This window comes from Lissotriton vulgaris, chromosome 1_1, assembly GCF_964263255.1.
Source record: "Lissotriton vulgaris chromosome 1_1, aLisVul1.2, whole genome shotgun sequence".
Taxonomy (NCBI): Eukaryota; Metazoa; Chordata; class Amphibia; order Caudata; family Salamandridae; genus Lissotriton; species Lissotriton vulgaris.
In genome coordinates this window covers 1988445794-1988465984 of record NC_141685.1, presented here as the reverse complement: position 1 = coordinate 1988465984, position 20191 = coordinate 1988445794, and the positions used below count along the sequence as shown (strand labels likewise).

The 20191-nt window shown below is 45.4% G+C and overlaps 1 protein-coding gene across 1 annotated transcript in view; it reads right to left on the bottom strand.

The window, feature by feature from the left end:
- Window positions 1-20191, bottom strand: part of SEMA3C (semaphorin 3C) — a 598500-nt gene that overhangs the window by 270397 nt on the left and 307912 nt on the right. The window contains exon 6 of the mRNA XM_086919828.1: window positions 3751-3841. Within this exon, the coding sequence (XP_086775954.1) occupies window positions 3751-3841 (91 nt within the window). The remainder of the gene's footprint in view (window positions 1-3750; window positions 3842-20191) is intronic.

Below are 20191 nucleotides of genomic sequence, written 5' to 3'. Positions count from 1 at the left end.
ACGGCAATTCAAAAGAAGCCTATAGGCGAGAGAAAACAGAGGGGGCATCCTTCTGGACGTGAAAGTCAGAAGGAATCCGGTATCTGAATACCAAGAACAATGGGGCTGAATGTAGTGCTTGAATAGCAATCAGTGCAAGGGTTGGCACTGATCATCGAATCCTGCCACCGGCCAGAGATCCACAGAGACGGAATGATGCCCTGATGGCTTCCAGAGTAGCGTGCTACTTGCGCTTCAAAACCCCATCAGGGGTAGCAAGCGCTATATAAATGCAAACCTCTTTCCCTTCACTATCCCGCCACCTACCCTGCTCTACCCAAATAACTGAATAACATATCCACTACTAAATTACTTCAGATGTTACTATACTAATTTTCAACACTAGTCCTTTATGAGTTCTGGAGTGGTGTGCTACTCGCCAGAAAAACTTTCATATTTCACCATATTAATTCACCACTAATCCTTTATGGGATTCCTGAATAGCATGTTTCAATACCCCATCAGGGGTAACAAGCGCTATATAAATACAAACCTTTTTTTCCTCCTCTATCCTTCTGCTATCATTCCAAATCCAAATAACTGACTAACCTATCCACCTCTTAAAATGTACTTGCATGTTTCACTATACTAATTCAACACTAATCCTCTATGGGTCCCGGAGTAGCGTGCTACCCGCCGAAAAAGCGCTTTGAGGCCTCGTCAGGGGTAGTAAGCGCTACATAGATGCAATTACAATACAATACAATACATTTATTGCCATGTTTTGCTGTAATTTTTTCCCAGACCAAAACGGAAAACAAGTTGGATGCTTCAACCCCTGCACTGATTGTACTGTAGTGCAAGGAACTCCACAGGCGGGTGAAAAAGATTTTACATTTACACATTTTACCTTAATTAATGTTTCTATATAAAGAAAGTAAAGGAAAACTGATAATTGAGAAAACCAGTTGGCAACCACTTAATGTAGATTCCTCGCAATGTAGAGACTTTGCAATACATGGATATGGGAAGCTCGTGTCAATGTCAGAAGATTCTACAAGTCGTAATTTTCCTAGCTGAAATATTTCTGAATGGTACACACATTAGTCAATCTTTGTAAAAGGTAGGCAGGCACGCACATTCGAGCTGAAGCACCGGTATGTTTTTTTTGATTATGTCACGCATGTGGATTGGCCATATATGCCTTCAAAACATGACTGCTTCTTGCAGTTAGCAGAAAGCAATGATTACGTTCTTTTCCATGCTTAGAATGTCTTCATCATTTTACAGCTTGGTGCAATACCACATGTGAAGTTCATTACATAATTAACTTCTATCAGCTCTCATTTTTAACAAGAAAGAGAACACTGATATTCAGCCTTGTGATATTTTAGGTATGAGCAGAGCTAAAAGAGAATGCATACTCGCTTTAACAGATATAAATATCACACCAATATGTATGATGTACTATCACAATACAGTCAATTCAACATGCAAAAACTTTTTTATTGACAGATTCCTCTCAAATACATTCATGAGATGTCAACACCATTTGCACTTCTCTCCAACTGTACAAGCTCAGCTTTACTATGTTTACTACATACGCAGGCTTGTGCAATTCCATATTGGAGACTTATGAAGCTTTGTACAGTCAATAAAATACATGTTTGATTAGGTTCTTCAGACAAATGCCCTGATATGGACTAAGAGAAAGAAGAGTGCGCTCAAACATGACTGAATGAATATTGCATTTGTAAAGCGCGACTGTCGCTCCCAAAGGAGCATCCTGGCGCTCAGCAGCAAAAGACAAGATTCATGACAGTATGACTGAAAAGAGGACGAAGATCACAGAATAAGAGCGGCTAGGTACATGAAATGGTTCTGCCAGCAGCACAAGGGATTTGTGTTAACTCAGGTAGAAGAATCTCAAATTCTCATAACAATCTATGGCTAGACTTACAGAGGACTATGGATTTTCAAAATGTATGTTCTGCTTCTGTTAACAGATATTTTTGACGCCCAGAATCCAACAGGTAGGTACTTTGCTTTTCACAATTACTGTCAATATTCACTTATCTTTCAATAATTTGGAGAGTAGAACGTTGCTCTACGTTTTCTACACCAGGGGACAACCATGGGGTTGTATTACATTGTTAATTCTTATTTCATTGTAGGCGATGGGAAACGGTTGATATTTCTATGATAATTATATACATCACAGACCAGCAGCTTACCAAGGTGATGGTGACCTCTCTCGAGATGTGTAGGCTAATTTTTCGAGGATCTCCTACACAGCAGGAAAGTGTATAGAAGGTGAGTGTGCCTGCCTTTCTGGCAACATTTTCTTTTGGACCGACTATTTTCCCTGGAACAACATTGTTTTGCATCTTATTTCTTGCAGTAACTTCATGTTAAGCATCCTTGACGCTCTATGTGAGCATTGGTGTCTGTTCTGTAGCCGCATGATTCCCTGCAGACTAGAGTAGTAGGATTCTTTTAGTAATAGCTTGAGTAGAAACTGAACATGGGATATGTTTATGAATCTCATCTGTGTGTACTCCCATGAGATGCAGAAAGTGTAACCAGTCGATCTGATATGTCTTCTCAGAGGCTGGCTGTCAGGTGCAAACATAATTGATCCCTTCCCTCCCTGGTATGGTTGTGGTCTTGCAATGTTGTAACCGACTGTGCCATTTGACCTTTTGTTAATTAAGCAATTATATTTATCTGGATATTCTTGATGAATGGCAAAAGCCTGATTAAGAAAAATCTCTTTAAAAATTCAAAAGAAAAATGCAGCCTTGGACTGGCTGTTGCCAATTCACTCTAGGTTCATGGTTAACTATGCGTAATGGCACTATTATGATGGTCCTTGTGTTTGAATGCTTGGCCATTGATCAATCTCTAATCATACTAGAATGGTTTGACTAATCATGGCATTAACACATTGCCATTCTCTTTTATCTTGCTAAGAAAGACAGCCCTAACTCAGTGTGCCGGGAACTTAAACCTACCTGGGAAATTCCTATGGTTACTGTAGGTGAAGACTGACAATATACTGTCTAAAGTGGGTGTTGCAAGTGGAGTCGCAGTTCACAGGGGCATACGTCCCTTACATCCGAGAAGTAATGTGTATATAGGTTATATGCAGCAGCCATGAAAATTAACTCAGTTGAGCATTAAGGAACAATTTAGGTTTCACAGGCACAAGGGTTCCTACTTCTCCAATGGTACAGGGACCTGGTGAGAAAAGGCCTCTATGGAAGCAAATCAAGAGTTATTGTATTGAAAGCTTTGTGCTGCAAGGTAGTCAACCTGGGTGAAAAATCATGTTACCCAAAAGGTAGAGGAACAGCTAAGAACTTGCAGTAATCCAGGCAGACCGTGGAGCGCTGCAAACTGGCCTTTTTGTGCGCCCTTATCGGGTTCTATGGCTGTGGTGAACCCAAAACATATCTGTCTACCATCCACCCCTTGCAATTCCATCTTAAATCACATTGTGCTCCAACAAGCTGTCTCACCGTGAGTCCCTCAGTCTTTTTACAACCAATGACTAGATAGACAGTGACCTCTACGAATGCTTTCAAGGAACTTGACTTTCTAGCTGCACTAATGTTTTTCAGAAACTCTCATTAAAATAAACAGACACGCACGGCTATATGGGATATTAATAATCTAGGAACAGAATTTGTCTTCCTGCCCTTAGCGCTGCACTTATGTGGACTGAGTTTCTTGAAACCAGGTATATCAAGATCTTTGCACTTTACTTACTGATCATCACAGAAACAGTGTTCACCTTTGGATTGAAGGAGCAGCGTCCCTTGCCAGACTCGCTTTTGAAGTCAATTAAGAAAATATGGTCCTGCAAATAAATAAAAAGTGTTTATTGGTATTTGCAAATAAACTACATTTGAAAGGAATGATTGTCCGGACAGTCACTCTGCCTAAATCCACTATAAGGCAAGTTCTAAGAATTTGAACCATAACATACTAAAATCTGTGATGTTTGGCATATAACATTCGAAGTCCAAAGCAGATTTATCTCTTCTGTTTTTCCTGTCCGCTTTAATACCAAAAGGTTTAGGGCTAGATGTAGGTAAATAGTATTTACCGATTCGTAAATACCGAATTTTACCGATTCGTAAATACCGAATCGGTAAATGCTATGTAGTAAATAACGAATCCTAACATTGGAATAAGCACTCATTTCAGTGCTCCCTACATTAGGAATTCGGTAATTTACTGAATCGATATTTAAGAAATCGATAATTTACCGATTCCTTAAATTACCGATTCGGTAAATTACTGAATCCTTTATTCCGTCCCCCTACATAAGAAAAGCCTATTTGGTCGGTAACGGACAAAATTCGTTAATTTCGGCCGTTACCGACAGGTAATGGGCCACCTACATCTGGCCCTTAATCTTCTAATCAGAGCCCCTAGGATTTTGCCAGTTTGAATTCTGCAACTTGTGTTTTTTTTTTCAAAAGCTCCCATAAAAACTGAAAAATTCAAATAAGGGAACGAGGACTGCATTTATTAGCAGTGCCAATTAAAGTGGTTGGGGCCGACTGCAGGAGAGTTACGTTCTCTGTCCTCCTCCTCTTACTGTCCCATATCACGTATGCCCCCCCCAACCCCCTTTATCTCTCTGGCCCCCCTATCTCCACTGCCCCTGGCTTCTCTGGGCACCATGAGTCCTCTCACTCCCTTCCCCCATGTCTTCCCTGCTCATCTCCCCCATAGCACTGTTTATCCTGTGCCACCCTTCACCCGTACCTTCCTTGATCCAACACCCCAATAACGCAAAAGAGGTTAAGTAGAGAGTTTAAGTTGAAAAAGAGAAGCAGGTCAGGAAATGAAAGCGAGAGAATATGTCAATAGAGAGATCTAGCCAATCACTTTTTCTTTCTTTGCATAATTTGAAGACCTATTAAGTCGTCAGTGCTCCGCAACCTGTATTTGCTCTTTGTGAATTCAACCAGGGCGACTAAACATGAGATGGCCTCCTTAAGAAAAGAGACAAGTAAAAGAGAATGATGTCCAAGGAAAGTTGCCATTGACAAGCGTGAGGAACATGGATGTTGCCTTTACAGGATTATGCTTGACAGATACTATTAACATCTGTTTTACACTTTATATATTCTATACAATGTCCCACAGCACCTTAGACCCCCGCACCAGTGCTGTCCCAATCTAGCCCATAGTTTTCCCACATTATAGTCTGATGTCAATCAATTAATCAAAGGTTTGTTAAGTGCAACTACTCACCTGTGAGGGTTTTAAGGAGCTGGGGGGGAGGGTGTGTGCTGCTCCTAGGCGCTTACGGAGTACTGTCAAGAGGCCAGGTAGCTCCTGAGGTCTTCCCGGGCAGCCAAGTCTTCCAGGGCCCACCAGTGTTCATGCAGTTGCAGTACACTCATGGTAATTTGGCTAAGAGCCAGGTCTTGAGGTTCTTCAGGAACTTGGAGATAGTTGGTGTCTGGCGATGAAGTCTGCGGCTCTGTGGTAGATGTGGTGGGGGCAGAGGTCTGTGGGAGCCACAGAGTGGGAGTTCTTCATAGTCTTTTGTTGTCTGTGTGTTGTCGGACGTGGTGGGTGTGGGTTCCCCTTGGAGGTTGTTTTCGTCGAAGTTCTCATAGATGGCCTTGATTTTGTGATGGAAGAAGGCGCAGAGTTTGTTGCAGAGGTCCTGGAAGGGTAGGATATCGGTGGACTCACTGTTGGGTTGGGCGAACTCTGATGAAGCCGAAGAGATCTTTGCTGTTGTATGCGCGGGTAGAGATTCTGCCCTGCAGATCTTTCTTCCTAGAATGTCTGATGCGTTTGTGGTGGGCGGTGGTGACTGTTTTGTAGTTGTCGAGGTCTGCTGGGGTTTTGGAGTGCCTCCATAGTTTTTTGAGGTGTCTGCAGATTCTTCTGGATTCCCGGAGATCATTGGAGAACCAGCTGGCCTTCTTGGAATGAGGGTTGGAGTATTGCTTGAGGGGGCGACGGTGTTAGCGTAGTCGGTGATTCATTTGTGTAGAGTGCGGGCGGCGGTGGTGGGGTCATCGTCTGAGGTGGTGAGAACGGAGCCACTGAGGGTGGCGGCAAACTGATCTTCGGAGATTTTGTTCCAATTTCTGCGCTGGAGCTGAGGTGGGTGTCAGAGGGTGTTTCCTTCCAAGGTGAAGTGGACACAGCATTTTTATTTATTTATTCGTTTGTATAGCGCCTGAATCGACCCCCGAAGGGGTATCTCTGCGCTTTGGGCGGGCGGCAGAACATGAGGCTGAATTGCAACATCACAGATGGAAAAGAGCGGTTTTAAGCTGCTTTCTAAATTATAGGTGACCTGAACATTGTCTTAGATGCAGAGGAAGTTTGTTCCAGTATAGGGGACCGAGATGGGAAAGAGCCTTCCCACCCAATATGGCTTTCTTGACTCGAAGGACCACAAGAAGAGATTTGGATCCCAAGCGGAGAGACCTAGAAGGCAGATAAGGTGTGAATTTCCCGGAGAGATAAGCAGGACCAAGGTTAAATTAAGCCTTGTGAATGGTACAACAGACTCTGAACTTGAATCGCTCGTGTATAGGAAGCCATTGCAGCTGGCAAAGAAGAGGACGGGAGGCAGTCCTGGGAGGGGCATTGAGGACCAAACATGCTGCAGTGTTCTGGACTACCTGCAGTCTGCTAAGTGAGACCTCATTAGAAGAAATCAACAAGACATTGCAGTAGTTCAGATGACCTAATATAAGTGCCTGGGTCAAGGTGTTCCGCGTTGAGTCAGGAAGCAGAGGAAAGACTCGGCGTTGTAGGCCCATTGTGTAAAAACAGGAATCGGCTGTCTGAGAGGCATGCTCTTTTAAGGTAAGAGCCTGATCAAGACAAATGCCTAGATCTCTGACCAGGGATTTTGGATCAGGGGGACCACAAGGTCAGCCGGCCACCAATCCGGAGTCTATAGTAGGGGAGCCTTCCCAAAGAGCAGAATCTCTGTCTTCGTAACATTACATTGGAGGAAGTTACTCTTCATCCAGTTAGAGATAGCTCTCATACCAGAGGAGAAGATCGCCTGTACTGTTGAAGTAAATTTGTCAAATGGAAAAAGCAGTTGTGTGTCATCGGCGTAAGAGATGGGAATGAACTAGCCCATCCTAAGGAGGTCGGCCAAGGGAGCAACATAGATATTAAACAAGGTAGGGAGGAGACCTGGGGCACTCCCTTGGTTAATTCTATAGGTGCCGAGCGGTACAGGCCAAGGATGACGGTCAAAGAACGAGAAGATAGAAAACTTGTCATCTACTGCAGAGCCGAATATCTAAGTCCACCCACCTTCAGTTTCCTGAGCAATATCTGGTGTGAAACCGTGTCGAATGCGGCTGATAGGTCCGACAGCACCAGAATCATAGATTGGCCATCCTGATGTTATCAGTGACTGCAAACAGAGCTGATTCTGTGCTGTATTTGGGCCTGAAGCCTGACTAAGAGGAGTCTAGACAACTAGCATGTTCAACATGATTGGAGGGGTGTTTATTTATGTGCTTCTCCAAAATCTTGCTCAGGAAGGGAAGGAGCGAAATGGGGCGGAGATTAGAGAGGTCCTTTAGTGAAGCCTTGTTTTTCTTTCGGATAGGCATGACCTGTGCTGCTTTCCATTCTGACGGAACATGACAATCTCTCAGTGAGAGATTGAGAAGACCCTGAATGAGAGGAGACAGATGGCAGGCCGGAGAGGTGACAAATTTGGTCGGAATGGTATCTAGGGGGGAACCTGTTTTGACCATGCGAAGAGGAGAATCTATGTCTGTCAGTGTCACTGGAGGAAAACTCTTTAGCAACCGAGAGGTTGCCTGTACTGGCAGATCAGATGACATGGAGTCTGCAGGCTGGCTCCCTGGTGGGACTATTTTTTGGTAGATGAGCTCTATTTACTGGGAGAAGTATTGGGCGATATCGTTGCAGAATGTTTGCGTAGAGACCTCTAAATTCTTGCAGGCCTTTGGATTGGTAAACGATTGGAGGATACGGTATAACATTTTGGGGGCGTGGGCAACCTGGTCTTGTTGAGATGCAGTTTGGGCTTTACGCACAGCCTTTTATATTTTTGTGGTAGCTGGACAAAGTGGCCAAGAACCGATCCTTATCTTTCTCATGTGTACTGCGCCAACGTCTTTCCTGTTTTCCACTGTCTACGGGTGTAATAAGTGACTGGGTTAGGACCCCTCATCTCCCTTGGACCTTGAACGGAGAATTCAATGGACGCATGGTCTGACCAGGTGAGTTGCTGCGGTGGCGCACAGAGAACACTAGGACAGTTGGAGAACATAACGTCCAATGTGTGGCCTGCTATATGAGTAGGGCCTGTATTGAGTTTAGATAGGCCCAGGAGGGCAAGACCTGACAGGAGTGTTAGTGAGTAAACATTAGAAGTGCATTTACTATGAATACTAAAATCACCCAGTAGCAGAAATTTGCTGGTCGAGATCACACAGGGAGCTATTAATTCTGTGCGTAACAGTGAGAATTCAGCTACAGGGCCTGGAGGTCAGTAGACTAAGGCCCCCTTCCAGCTAAGTTGAGAGGAGAAGTCTATTCAAAATACCATGACTTCCATGATGGCATTGCAACGTTGTTCTAGAGCGGCAACTTTAACCATGTCTCAATCAATCAATCATTTGTAAAGCGCACAACATACCCCCAAGGGTCTCAAGGCGCTGGGGAGGTGGGGCGCGACTGATCGAACCGCCAGGTCTTGAGTATCCTCCTGATTGTCAGCAGGTCTTGGGTCTGTTGAAGGCTCAGTGAGAGGGTGTTCCATGTCTTGGTGGCGAGGTGGGAGAAGGATCTCCCGCCAGTGGTTGTTCTTCGGATGTGCAGGATGGTGGCGAGTGAGAGGTACGTCAAGTATCAGTCGTGCCGAGGCTTTTTGGATGCGTTGTAGTCGTTTGATGAGCTTGGTCGGGGCTCCCGCGTAGAGGGCGTTTCCGTAGTCGAGTCTGCTGCTGACGAGGGCCTGGTTGACTGTCTTTCTTGTATCTGTCAGGATCCATCTGTAGATCTTGGGGAGCATGCGGAGGGTGTTGAAGCAGGAGGAGCAGATGGCGTTGACTTGCTTGGTCATTGAGAGCATTGAGTCGAGGATGATTCCCAGGTTGCGTGCGTGGTCGGTGGGTGTAGGGGCTGCCCCCAGTACTGTCGGCCACCAGGAGTCGTCCCAGGTTGGAGCCGAGGATGAGGACCTCCGTCTTGTCCGAGTTTAACTTCAGACAGCTGATCTTTATCCAGTCGGCGACGGCCTTCATTCCTTCATTGAGGATGGCTTTGGCGGTGATGGGGTCCTTGGTGAGGGAGAGGATCAGTTGAGTGTCATCGGCGTAGGAGATTCTGTTGAGGTTGTGCTGTCGGGCGACAAGGTTTGCGAGCGGGCCAGTGTCGGGCTGAGGGAGAATCCCAGGGGTACGCTGCAGATGATCTTGGAGGCTTTTGAACGGAATGGGGGGAGTCGGACGCTCTGGGTTCTGTCAGAGAGGAAGGAGGTGGTCCATTCCATAGCCTTGTCTTGGATCCCTGCGGCGTGGAGGCCTGCGTACAGTGTGATGTCAGACAGTGTCGAAGGCGGCGGAGAGGTCTAGGAGGATGAGTGCTGCAGTCTCACCGTTGTCCAGCAGGGTCCTGATGACGTTGGTGGTGGCGATGAGGGCAGTCTCGGTGCTGTGATTGCTGCAGAACCCTGACTGGGAAGGGTCCAGCATTCTGTTTTCTTCCAGGTATGTCTCTATGTACAATGGCAATTCCACCCCCTACTTTTTAGTTGTCTGTCCATCCAGCTAAGCCTGTAGCCTTCAGGCAGGGCTAGGGGGATGGATGGTACAGAATGTGGTTTAAGCCATTTTTTTTGGTAAAAAACCTGAGCTCAGGTTGTTCTGAGGAAAGAAGGTACCAAACCTCAGTAGAATGCTTAGGCAGGGATCTAATATTGCATAACAGACTTTTCCACTCCCACTGAGAAATATTGAGGGGTTTACCTGTAACAAATCTGGTGGAGGGGGCAAGATTTGGAACAAGGGAGTGAGTATTAAAGGAGACACAGAAAGGTTCTACGTGGATAAAATCTATTTCGACAGGAGTACTTTGGAACCGACAGACTCGACATGTGAAAGGGCCCTCTGGGTTTGGCCAAATCTCAAGGCGGCAAGGGGTGTGAGGCATATCCTCATTTCCAACTGCTCATTACCAGAGTATGTTAGACGCGGAGTAGGGTCCTGTTTGGGAGTGAAAGGACCAGGCTCTGTGGCTCCTGGCGACGTCAGGGCGCAGACGGGAGATGGGAGATGGGCTTGCCTTTGGCGCGCTGCCGGTGCACCCGCTGCATGCGTCCACTGCGTGCGTCCACTGTGTGGTGGAAAGAACATCCGGTTAAGTAGAGGGGACTGGAGCACTAGAGCGCCAACCTCACTTGTAACCGGAAGTGGATCCAGAAGTGGATCCTGGTCCAGACTCCCTCCACAACAATCAAGCTAGTCTTGTGGTGGACTGGGGAGAATGCCACAGAACAGTGTCAGAACAGATATGGAGCAACAATAAGCAGCAGAAGTAAGTTTTAAAAAGTTATAAAGCTGTGCAGGCAATTAGCATGTACCAGGACACAGTGACAGTCAGCCGAGCAGCCTCTATGTCAGCGTTGGTCTGTCCATGGGAGTTCAGAGGTGTGGCTGAAGGAGATGGATTTTCCTGCTACGAAGATGGGGTTAATGGTGTGTCCTGCTGAGTGTGTGAGTCATGGTAGGATCTGATTGTGTCTGATGATGTGGAGGTTTTCCATGAGGGAAGCGAAGTTGGGTTCTTATAGTCCCAAGTAATAACCCTGATGACCCCATTACCGTCCTCATCTCCCCTAACCACCTCCTTTATTGACTTTGCCCTCCACTCCGTGTATCTCTCACCTGCATGAGCCAATGCCTTTCCACCATTATAGTTCCTGGCACAAGCTATCACACCCTAGAGACATCCTGCATAAGGAACATTTGCATTGCAGTTGGATGGGTGGAGTTACACTGCTTAGGGAAAAGTCATGTTAAGTCAGGAATCTTTCTCTGACTTCATTGATGCAAAGTTTACAACTTCTCACAACTTTTGAAGAGATTATTTTCCCTTCACTCTGGAGCATGGGTGATGACAATGATCCATTGCAGAACATTACAGGACTGGAATTGTGGTGTCCTGGCAACATGGATCAAAGTGGCTGCCCTAATAAGGAGAAATGCACCAGAAGCAGTTATCATCCCATGAGAGGCTGTTTTCTGGATATGCGCTGAGACTTTTTGAATAGTCGATATCTAAATTCTCACTTTATGAAGGCATCATTTCTGAGTAGTGAAACTTGCAAAATTCCACCGCTTAGGATGAATGCGTATTTGAGAACCTTTGCACATCACTAATACAACCCTAAAAAACACCCCACAAGAGCCCTCGGCCACCTCTTGCTACACAACACGGAACACTGCTGCCCCTGTGTGCAGCATCACAGGTTCAAAGTAGGTGTACTTCAGTGACGCTCAGTGGCTTCTGCCCGCCATAACTCAGTCTCATATTGTAGGTGAGTATCAGCTTGAACCCTCTGTTCTTGAATGAGCGCATCATGATCATCAGGAGAAGGATGTTGAAACAAGTCACCAAAAACAAGTACCACACCGTTCTCTTGATGAACACTCTTGCAAATAAAACATGGAAATCCCCTCTCTCATTGTGGGTTTTCTCTGCCAGTCACGCCTGGTAATGTCTGGGTTGGTCACGAACATGGAAGTGAGGATAGCCTTTATGATTTCTCTTTAAAGTAAGACAGCAGACTGGTCATGATACACAAAGGCCAAACTAAATTCGCAGATACCACTCTGAAACAGAAATACATGTATGGGGCATATTAGCAACAAATAGCGATATTTATCGCTAAATGAGCTTAGCAAATTTTTTTTATCGCGGCGCATCGCCGGATATTATGGCTGAGATAACATGCTATTAGCAACGTTTATCTCAAAAGCGATAAAATATCCGGCGATAGCGGCTCAATGCGTGAATATCGCTGGAAATCCAGCGATATTCAGACATTAACGCAAATAGGTTCTTAACCTAAATATCCACCTCCCATTGGATATACAGGTTTAGAAGTGGTCTGAGCAGACATTAGGTTTTAACGATATTCGCGGTTAGAGCAAATTTTTATATTGCTTCGCCTGCCTTGCTAAAAGGCGATAGCTGTGTTAGCGACTGCTTTCAGTCGCTAACAGGTTGGGTACGCCCACTTTGCATGTCATTAGCGATAAATATCTCTGACATGCAAAGCGGGCCCCAAACCGGTCGCTATCGCCTAAAAGCTGTCGCTAACTGTTGTTAGCGACAGCTTGCTAATAGGGCGATAAAATTATCGCCGCTTTAGCGGGAAAAAGTCCCTCTAAAGCGGCGATAATGCCCTTGCTAATATGCCCCTATTTCCCATGGTAGATGTGCCGTTCAGCATCAGAAGGAATGACCAGGGTGTCTAGTGATCTGAAAGGGGCTCTGCAGTTATTGACGTGGGCGGAATGAGCTGTGTGCGCACAAAACGGGCGGGAGCGAGCCTGACAGACTCCAGACAGTGCCAGGCAGCAGTTTGTGTAATCAATTGATTGGAGACAGTGAAGTTCACGGAAGCCACGTCTTCCTTTTTAATGTGTGATTGCCATCAGCTATAATCCCTTTAGCCATGTGTGTCTTCTTCGGTGCTTCAGGCTTGCCAAATGTCAAACTGCACTCAGGAGAGAGTGCGCACTGTTTAATGAATTTGATGTTGCAGCCGGGGTATGCTCCTTGGTGTTTACCGTGCAGACATGGCCAGGAGCACTTACAGTGCGTACCTTCCACTGTCAAAGACGCGCAGTATCGGCAGCCATTTCAGGCTTCTTTTTAGAATACTCGTAAGGTTCAGCTATTTCTTTTCTTTGTAGCTCAGAAACATGCAGGCCTTCGTTTAGCATAGCATGCAAAAATGGTGGGCACGGCTAGATGAGCGTAATCCTGCTATCGCATTCATTTGGTTTATTAAAAGTGGTTCCAGCGCTGCCTAGCGAATCTAGAAAGTAAGAGTGAGATGAAAGACTGAAGATCCGGGAAGAACAGAGAAACAAGACAAATGAATCTTCATTTCCACGTTCCTTCTCGTTTTAACTTTTATGGAGGCATAAAAACAGGAAAAGGGAGAAAGAGGAACGGAAGGTAGAGGAAAAGTAAAAAAGTTAAATAAAAACAGAGTCCATTAATTATTTTTAATTCCATTAAGTCAACATAAAAAAAAATACCATGGCAGCACTGCCTTTCATCTACTTGAACACAAAAATATTATTTTGTGCAATGTTATGTTATGTAATGTTATGTTTGATGTGTTATATTTAGGGACGTACACAAAGATGTAGCCTTACATTTAGAGCGGTCGACCTTGAAACGGGGGAATCAGGTTTGAGTCTCGGCAAAGACGCTCACCATCCAGTGATTCAGTGGTGTAGGGAGGCAGGTGCGTTGGGTGCAGGCCGCCCCGGGTGTCATCACTGAGGGGGGTGACAAAACGGCAAAAATATGTGTTTTAAACACAGATTTTTGCCATTTTGCCAAGGCGGGGGTGACAAGAAATCTTCCGCACTGGGTACCACCCAACCTTGCTATGCCACTGCTGTTCTGGCAAATCACTTAATCTCCCCGTCCCTAAACAAAAAAATGAATGTGTTCATCTGTAACGAAACTGGTGCTTAAGTAAAGCGTTCTGATACCTGGTATCTTCTGGTCTAGTTCGCACTATATAAAACTCTTAACAATTTTTTTTTAAACTCAATGAGGCTGGAATTAAACTGACATGGAACAGGCAGCTGAAGATGAAAGGACATGCATTTCCAGGAAGGTGAAAAAAGAATATGTTTGAAAAGCTTGAAGAATAGGAATTCCGCACACAGAGATTATAATTATATTCAAACTCAGTAGAACAAAAGCTGTTACTGACGATCTGAGGAAATTTTCAAATCCATATAGTCTGGTTTTCTTTGTTTTTAAATTATTCTTTATTGGAAAAGCTGAACACTTCAAGTTGATAAAATCCAAGATTCACAATTCATTAGCCAACGTGTTTCGTCCCTATAGGGACTTCTTAAAGGCTCCAACGTCAGTTGAAGGTTTACATTCACAAAAAGTTAGTTTGTCCACAAATAGTTCTCAGCGTCTGTTTCGGTTGCGTCAATCGTTTGACGCAACCAAAGCAGACGCTGAGACGATCGTTACTGGTTACATGCCATGGTATTGGTAACTATATAGATATGTTACTTACATGTCACAAGAACTATTTGTGGACCAGACATGGCACCAAATGTTTCCACCACCTGCAGAAGGAGGGCGGACTGCTGTCCCAGGCTGTCGTAAATATACAAGTGTGTCATCCACATACATAGACATGACATGCGGGTCCTAAGATATATTTCTAGAGGCTCCACTGCCAGGGCGAATAGTAATGGGGATAGTGGGCCATCCCTGCCTTGTACACCTTGCTATTGTTATAGTGTCAGAGACAATGCTCCCGGTGCGCACTCCAGCCAACAGTGCTGCGTACAATAGTCATACCCAGCGCAAGATCCATAGGTCGAAGCCTATCCAGCTGTGGACCTCCCACAAGTACACTCAGATCAGGGAGTTGAATGCTTTTTGATATCAAGGGCGACAAGAGCCCCCTCCATCCATTCCCCACTGTCCGAGTACAGAAGATGGGAAAGTCACAGCAGACTCATTTGCGTGCCTCTGCCTGGGATAAAGCTGCATTGGTCTTTGTGGACCAAATGCGTTATCACACTGTGCAGCCTAGCAGCCGGGGCCTTTGATAAGATTTTGGTGTCAACATTCAAAATTGACAATGGTCGATATGGCCTCTGGTTATCAGGGTCCGTGTCTGGTTTTGGGAGCGTCACGATCAGCGCCTCCCACATAGACTAGTAACGAGCACCGCGCGTTATGCCTCCTGAAGGGTCTCCAGGAGTCCGGAGATAATTTGTGCCTTTTGTTGCTGCTACAACTCCACCATTAGACCATCCAGTCCCAGGGCTCTGCACCTGAGCATGTTCCCCAGTGCCCCCTCCAATTAATCCCCCTGTATTCCAGTTTCCAGCAGCTTACACTGTTCTCCTATTAATATGGGCACCTCCACCTGCTTGAGAAACTCTTCAACACCTGATAGAGTTACAGGGGTGGAGTCTCCAATGAGAGTCACCATGTGCTCATGAAGCAAGGCATTACTAGTCACACGGGAGGTAGAAGAAGTCCAGCCAGATACATCCCACCCTTTGGGGTTATAAGGCTCAATATTTGGGGGTGGGGGCACTCCCATTTCAGCAGCCAGGCCAGCAGTATCCTGGTCTGTCACCTTTTTGGTATAAGTGCTGTAGACATTTCCACCTCGTGAAGTTGTCTAGGAGGTCCCAGGTACCTTACAGTGCTTGCCTAGAAGCCACCATCGGGGCGTCATCACTTTAACGCTCCTGGGCTTCATGCTGAATTGCCTCCAATGGTTTCTCTTCCTCCCCAAGAGCCGCCTCTAATTGTGTGCCACAGACTTGAGAGAGACACTCCCCGCGGGTCACAACTTTGAGTGCATCTCACTCCAAACCCATTGAGCTGGCAGATTGCAAGTTCACCTTAAAGTACGCCTTCAATTGCCACACCAAGGCCCTCGAAGAGCACACTGTCCGGGAGCACTTCAGTTCAGAGTCTCCAAAATGGGATCGCTAGGTCTCTGCGCCCCACTGTAACAATAACAGAGCATGGTCTGAGAGATAGCACACCAGGTAGTAAGTCTACCCTACCTTCAGTGCCAGCACCCTTGTCACCAGGAACCTATCCAGTCTACTGTATGTGTTATGGACTATCATGTGACAACAGTACTCTCTCATTTCTGGGTGCTGGGGTCTCCAGATCTCTACAATAGCATCCCATGACCCAGCTCCCATCAATGGCTTTGTCCCCAGCAGATATCTCTCCTTTTGGACATCCAGGACACAATTAAGGTCTCCCACCCACAGAATGAGCAAACCTAGGAAAGGTAGCAACAGGGATCGGACTCTGGCTTAAACTCCCTATCATCTGAGTTTGGTTCGTAAATATTTAGCATGCAGATCTCCCTGCCATCTAGAATGTCCTGAAGTAGAGCATACATACCCTCCACATCTGCTTTGCAATAGGTCATCCAAAATGAGACCACAGGGGTTATCCAAATGGCCACACCCCTTGCACTGCTCGAGTATGTGGAGGGGTAAAGTTGGCCAGCCACATCCTCACAGTTTTTGTTTCTCCCCGTCCCGTAGTTGTGTTTCCTGTAGGAAAGCGATGCGGATATTGGGTTGTTTGAGAAATGTATGTGTCCTGTACTGCTTAACTAATGTGTTGAGGCCACATACATTGCATGTAGCCACCATAGGGTACCGCTTTGTAGTCTCAGGGCCCGCCACAGCACAGCCAGAGAGTTATCCCTGTTACCCCATCTCAATGATCAATCCTCTGCCACCTCTATCATGTCCCACCATTCTCTCCACAACACATCTCACCGCCAGAAAACAATCAAACATCCTACCCCTCATCCAGGAACTTTATTCAATTCAAAGGAGCCTCCCCGGTAACAGGCAGATACCATATGACACCTCTAAGACCCATTTCTGGTCCCCCAGTCAGGCAGACTCCAATCTCAATGGGGAGGGAGCTGTCCCCAAACTGGTTTGAAGTTAACAAGGAGGAGGGGTTGCTCATTTCCCCGGCCACACTTCTGGAGTGGATGCGCCGTCTTGGATTTAGGCACAGTTGCAGTGTGACACAAAGAAAATGCAGCAAATGTGGGCAGGCTAACCCCTTGGAATGCTTATCTCATTGGTTATGGAGGAGCCAGGAGTCACCCACCACCCACAAGCTTGTGCCTGGCATAAATGTGGCACTTGCATCACCTTTGGCAGAACACTATTGGAGCTGAGGAAGATCAGAAGAGGAATTAACCTGTTGTCTACAACCTGACACGAACCCTGAAGGACTGGACTGCTTCTCTCCTGTACCCAGGACAAATAAATGAACTCTAAGTGTCATAATGCTGACCTGCTGCTCAAGTTAAATAAAGCATTTCCGAAGATTGCCTAACCAACTATTTCCAGCTAGTCCTGCCAGAGAGCGATGCGTCCAATGTCATGACCATTTGAGGAACTGGCTCTAGAAACGGTCGCCCTTTGGAAAGGTTTTTGGTGTTCCACCATTGCAGAGAACGATGAGTCCGACCATCTACCAACACTAGGTCTGTTAGTTGACCTTGAGCCTGGTTCCATTGGCGTGCTAGGCACTCTTGAAGTGGACGCATTTGCAGTCTTGCGTGAGGTACTACAAATATGCAAGATGCCATCTTTCCTATGAGCTGCATGAATACTCGAGCTGGTAGCGAGTGTTGCGGTTTGAATTTTGTTAGGAGAGTTTGTACACTTGTTATCCCGGCTGGAGAGGGATAAGCTAGTGTTAATTGGATGTTTATTGCAGCGCCGAGATACTGTTGTATGTGCGAGGGTTGCAGATGCAATTTGGTGTGATTTACTGTGAATCCCAAGTTGTGAAGCAGTTGAATAATAGGGTGAGTTTGTTGTACACACTGGCTGTATAGCTGGCTTTTATGAGCCAGTCGTCTAGATATGGTAAGACATGAATATGTTGTCTCCTTAAGTGTGCTGCTACTACTGCTAGGCATTTGGTAAACACCCTTGGCGCTGTTGTGACTCCGAATGGGAGCACTTTGAAATGGTAGTGCTGCCCGTCTAGCACAAATCTGAGATATTTTCTGTGCGCTGTGTGGATGGGAATATGGAAGTAGGTGTCCATGAGGCCAAAAAGCTAATTTTGTAAATCTTCTACTGGAACTCATTGCGCCTTATGTTCTAGGCGCAAATAATTTCATTCTCATAGGAGATTTCAATTATCATGCAGATCTATCACAGGACTCCGATACTGACCAATTGGTAACCTCACTACAGACCTTAGGACTTGTGCAATTGGTAGTAGGTCCTACACATCAGGCCGTTCATACCTTGGATTTACTGTTCACCAACTCAACTAAACTCACAGTTGAGCAACCTCAACCTTTACTTTGGTCGGACCATCATCTGCTAAAATTTGGCTTTTGTATGGATGCTCCAATAACCAGCCAGGATAATAACTGTGCCTTAATTAGGCCCTGGCAAAAAATCACCCCTACATCTTTTGCAACCCATTTTAATGCTGAAACCATACTACATATAGATAATGTAGATCAAGCAACAATAGCCTTTTGAAGAGGCCATAATTCTTGTCTTAAACACCGTAGCACTCATGTCAAGGGTCAAGACTTAAGGAAAATCATATTCATGGTTTAAATTAGCATTAAAAAACAAGAAATTGTTCAGTAAAACGGCCAAGCGGCACTGTAGGAAAACCAAAACCACTGTAGATCGAACCAAATATAAAGAAATCCATTGTACCTATTTAAACAATATTAAACACACCAAAAAGTCTTATTTAACAGCGAGGATTAATAGTGCTGCTAATTCCAGCAAAGAGTTATGTACAATTCTGAAGGCGTTCACCACTCCTCAGGCCAATCAGCGCACCCTTCACCCCACACAAGAAAGGGTTGATAGAGTATCCCCCTTTTTCGATTAAAAGGTTAAAGCTATTTATAGATCCTTCCCCCCAGGACAAAGCTAACAATAGTGATGGCACCCAGCTGTGAAGAGCCTACCATTGTTGTCTCTGCTGGTCGAATTTAAAACTGTGAGCTGCGAACAGGTATTAATCCTGGCTCTTCCTCCGCGCTTTTTCGTGCAATTAACACCCCTGTTGATAATAAAATTAACAGAGATTTATAATTTGTCATTAGACCAAGCAACGGTGCCTACAAGATGGAAAACAGTCAAGCCAGACCTCTCCTGAAGAAGCCTACCTTAGATCCCAGGGAACTAGGCAATTATCGTCCCATTTCGTTGCTGCCTTATTTCGGGAAGACACTTGAATCCCTGGTAAATAAACAACTTACTGCCCATCTGGAAAGTCATGGACTTCTTAATCCATCGCAATCAGGATTCCGGACGGCGCATAGCACCAAAATGGCAGTAGTAGAGATGGTTGATAACATCAGGCTGGCTTTGGATAAAAGAGAATCAGCTATGCTGGTTCTCTTGGACCTGTGAGCTGCCTTCGACACCATCTTTCATGACATTTTAGAACAACGGCTCTGGGAAATGGGGGTCCGAGGGAAAGCTCTGGACTGGTTTAAAAACTATCTAAAGGACCATTCTACCACTGTGCATTTAGATTCCCTGGCTTCATGCAGCAGATCAGTAAGCATTGGAGTTTCCTAGGGGTCAATCCTGAGCCCTATGCTCTTTAATCTTTATGTAACACCGCTGGCCAGGATAATCAGGTCCTGTGGATTTGAGGTAGTGTCATATGCTGATGACACTCAGCTGTTGATCACATTTGACCATGACCCTACAGTTATAATAATCCGGTTTAAAAACTGTCTGCCCCACGTTAACAGCTGGATGGGCAACAACAAATTACAGCTAAACAGCAATAAAACCGAGATCTTTCTGTTCGGCAGGGCCAAAGAGTATTGGTCTAACTGTTGGTGGCCTCAGGTATTGCGCCCATGCCCGTCCCCAAAACAAGCAGTCTGCAACCTTGGAATAATGAATGACAACAAGTTATCCATGAAAAATTATGTCAATCTTGTGCTGCGTACTTGTTACAGTATACTGCGGAAGCTACTTAAAATCTTTAAATGGCTACCCATTGGTCCAGGGCATAATTGTAAGCCGCCTGGTTTACTGGAATGCCTTGTTAGCCTCCTTAAGTGAAGACCTTTTTTCTAAACTGCAAATTTTGCAGAATACTGCTGCCATATTGATCCTAAATCTACCCCCTAGATCTCCCTCAGTCTCTAGTCTGAGGCTTCTCATCTGGCTTCCAGTTAGAAAAAAAGGTTACTTTAAAATCTTGTGATTAACTCATAAAAATATCTATGGCACTGGGCCTGGTTACTTAGCGAAAAAACTCAAAAGATATCAGACAGAAAGAACACTAAGGTCCAGCTCAAAATCTCTTCTCACCCCACTGCGAGTCTGCACCGTACGTAATGGGGGTCGATCTTTTTCTTTTCTCGCCC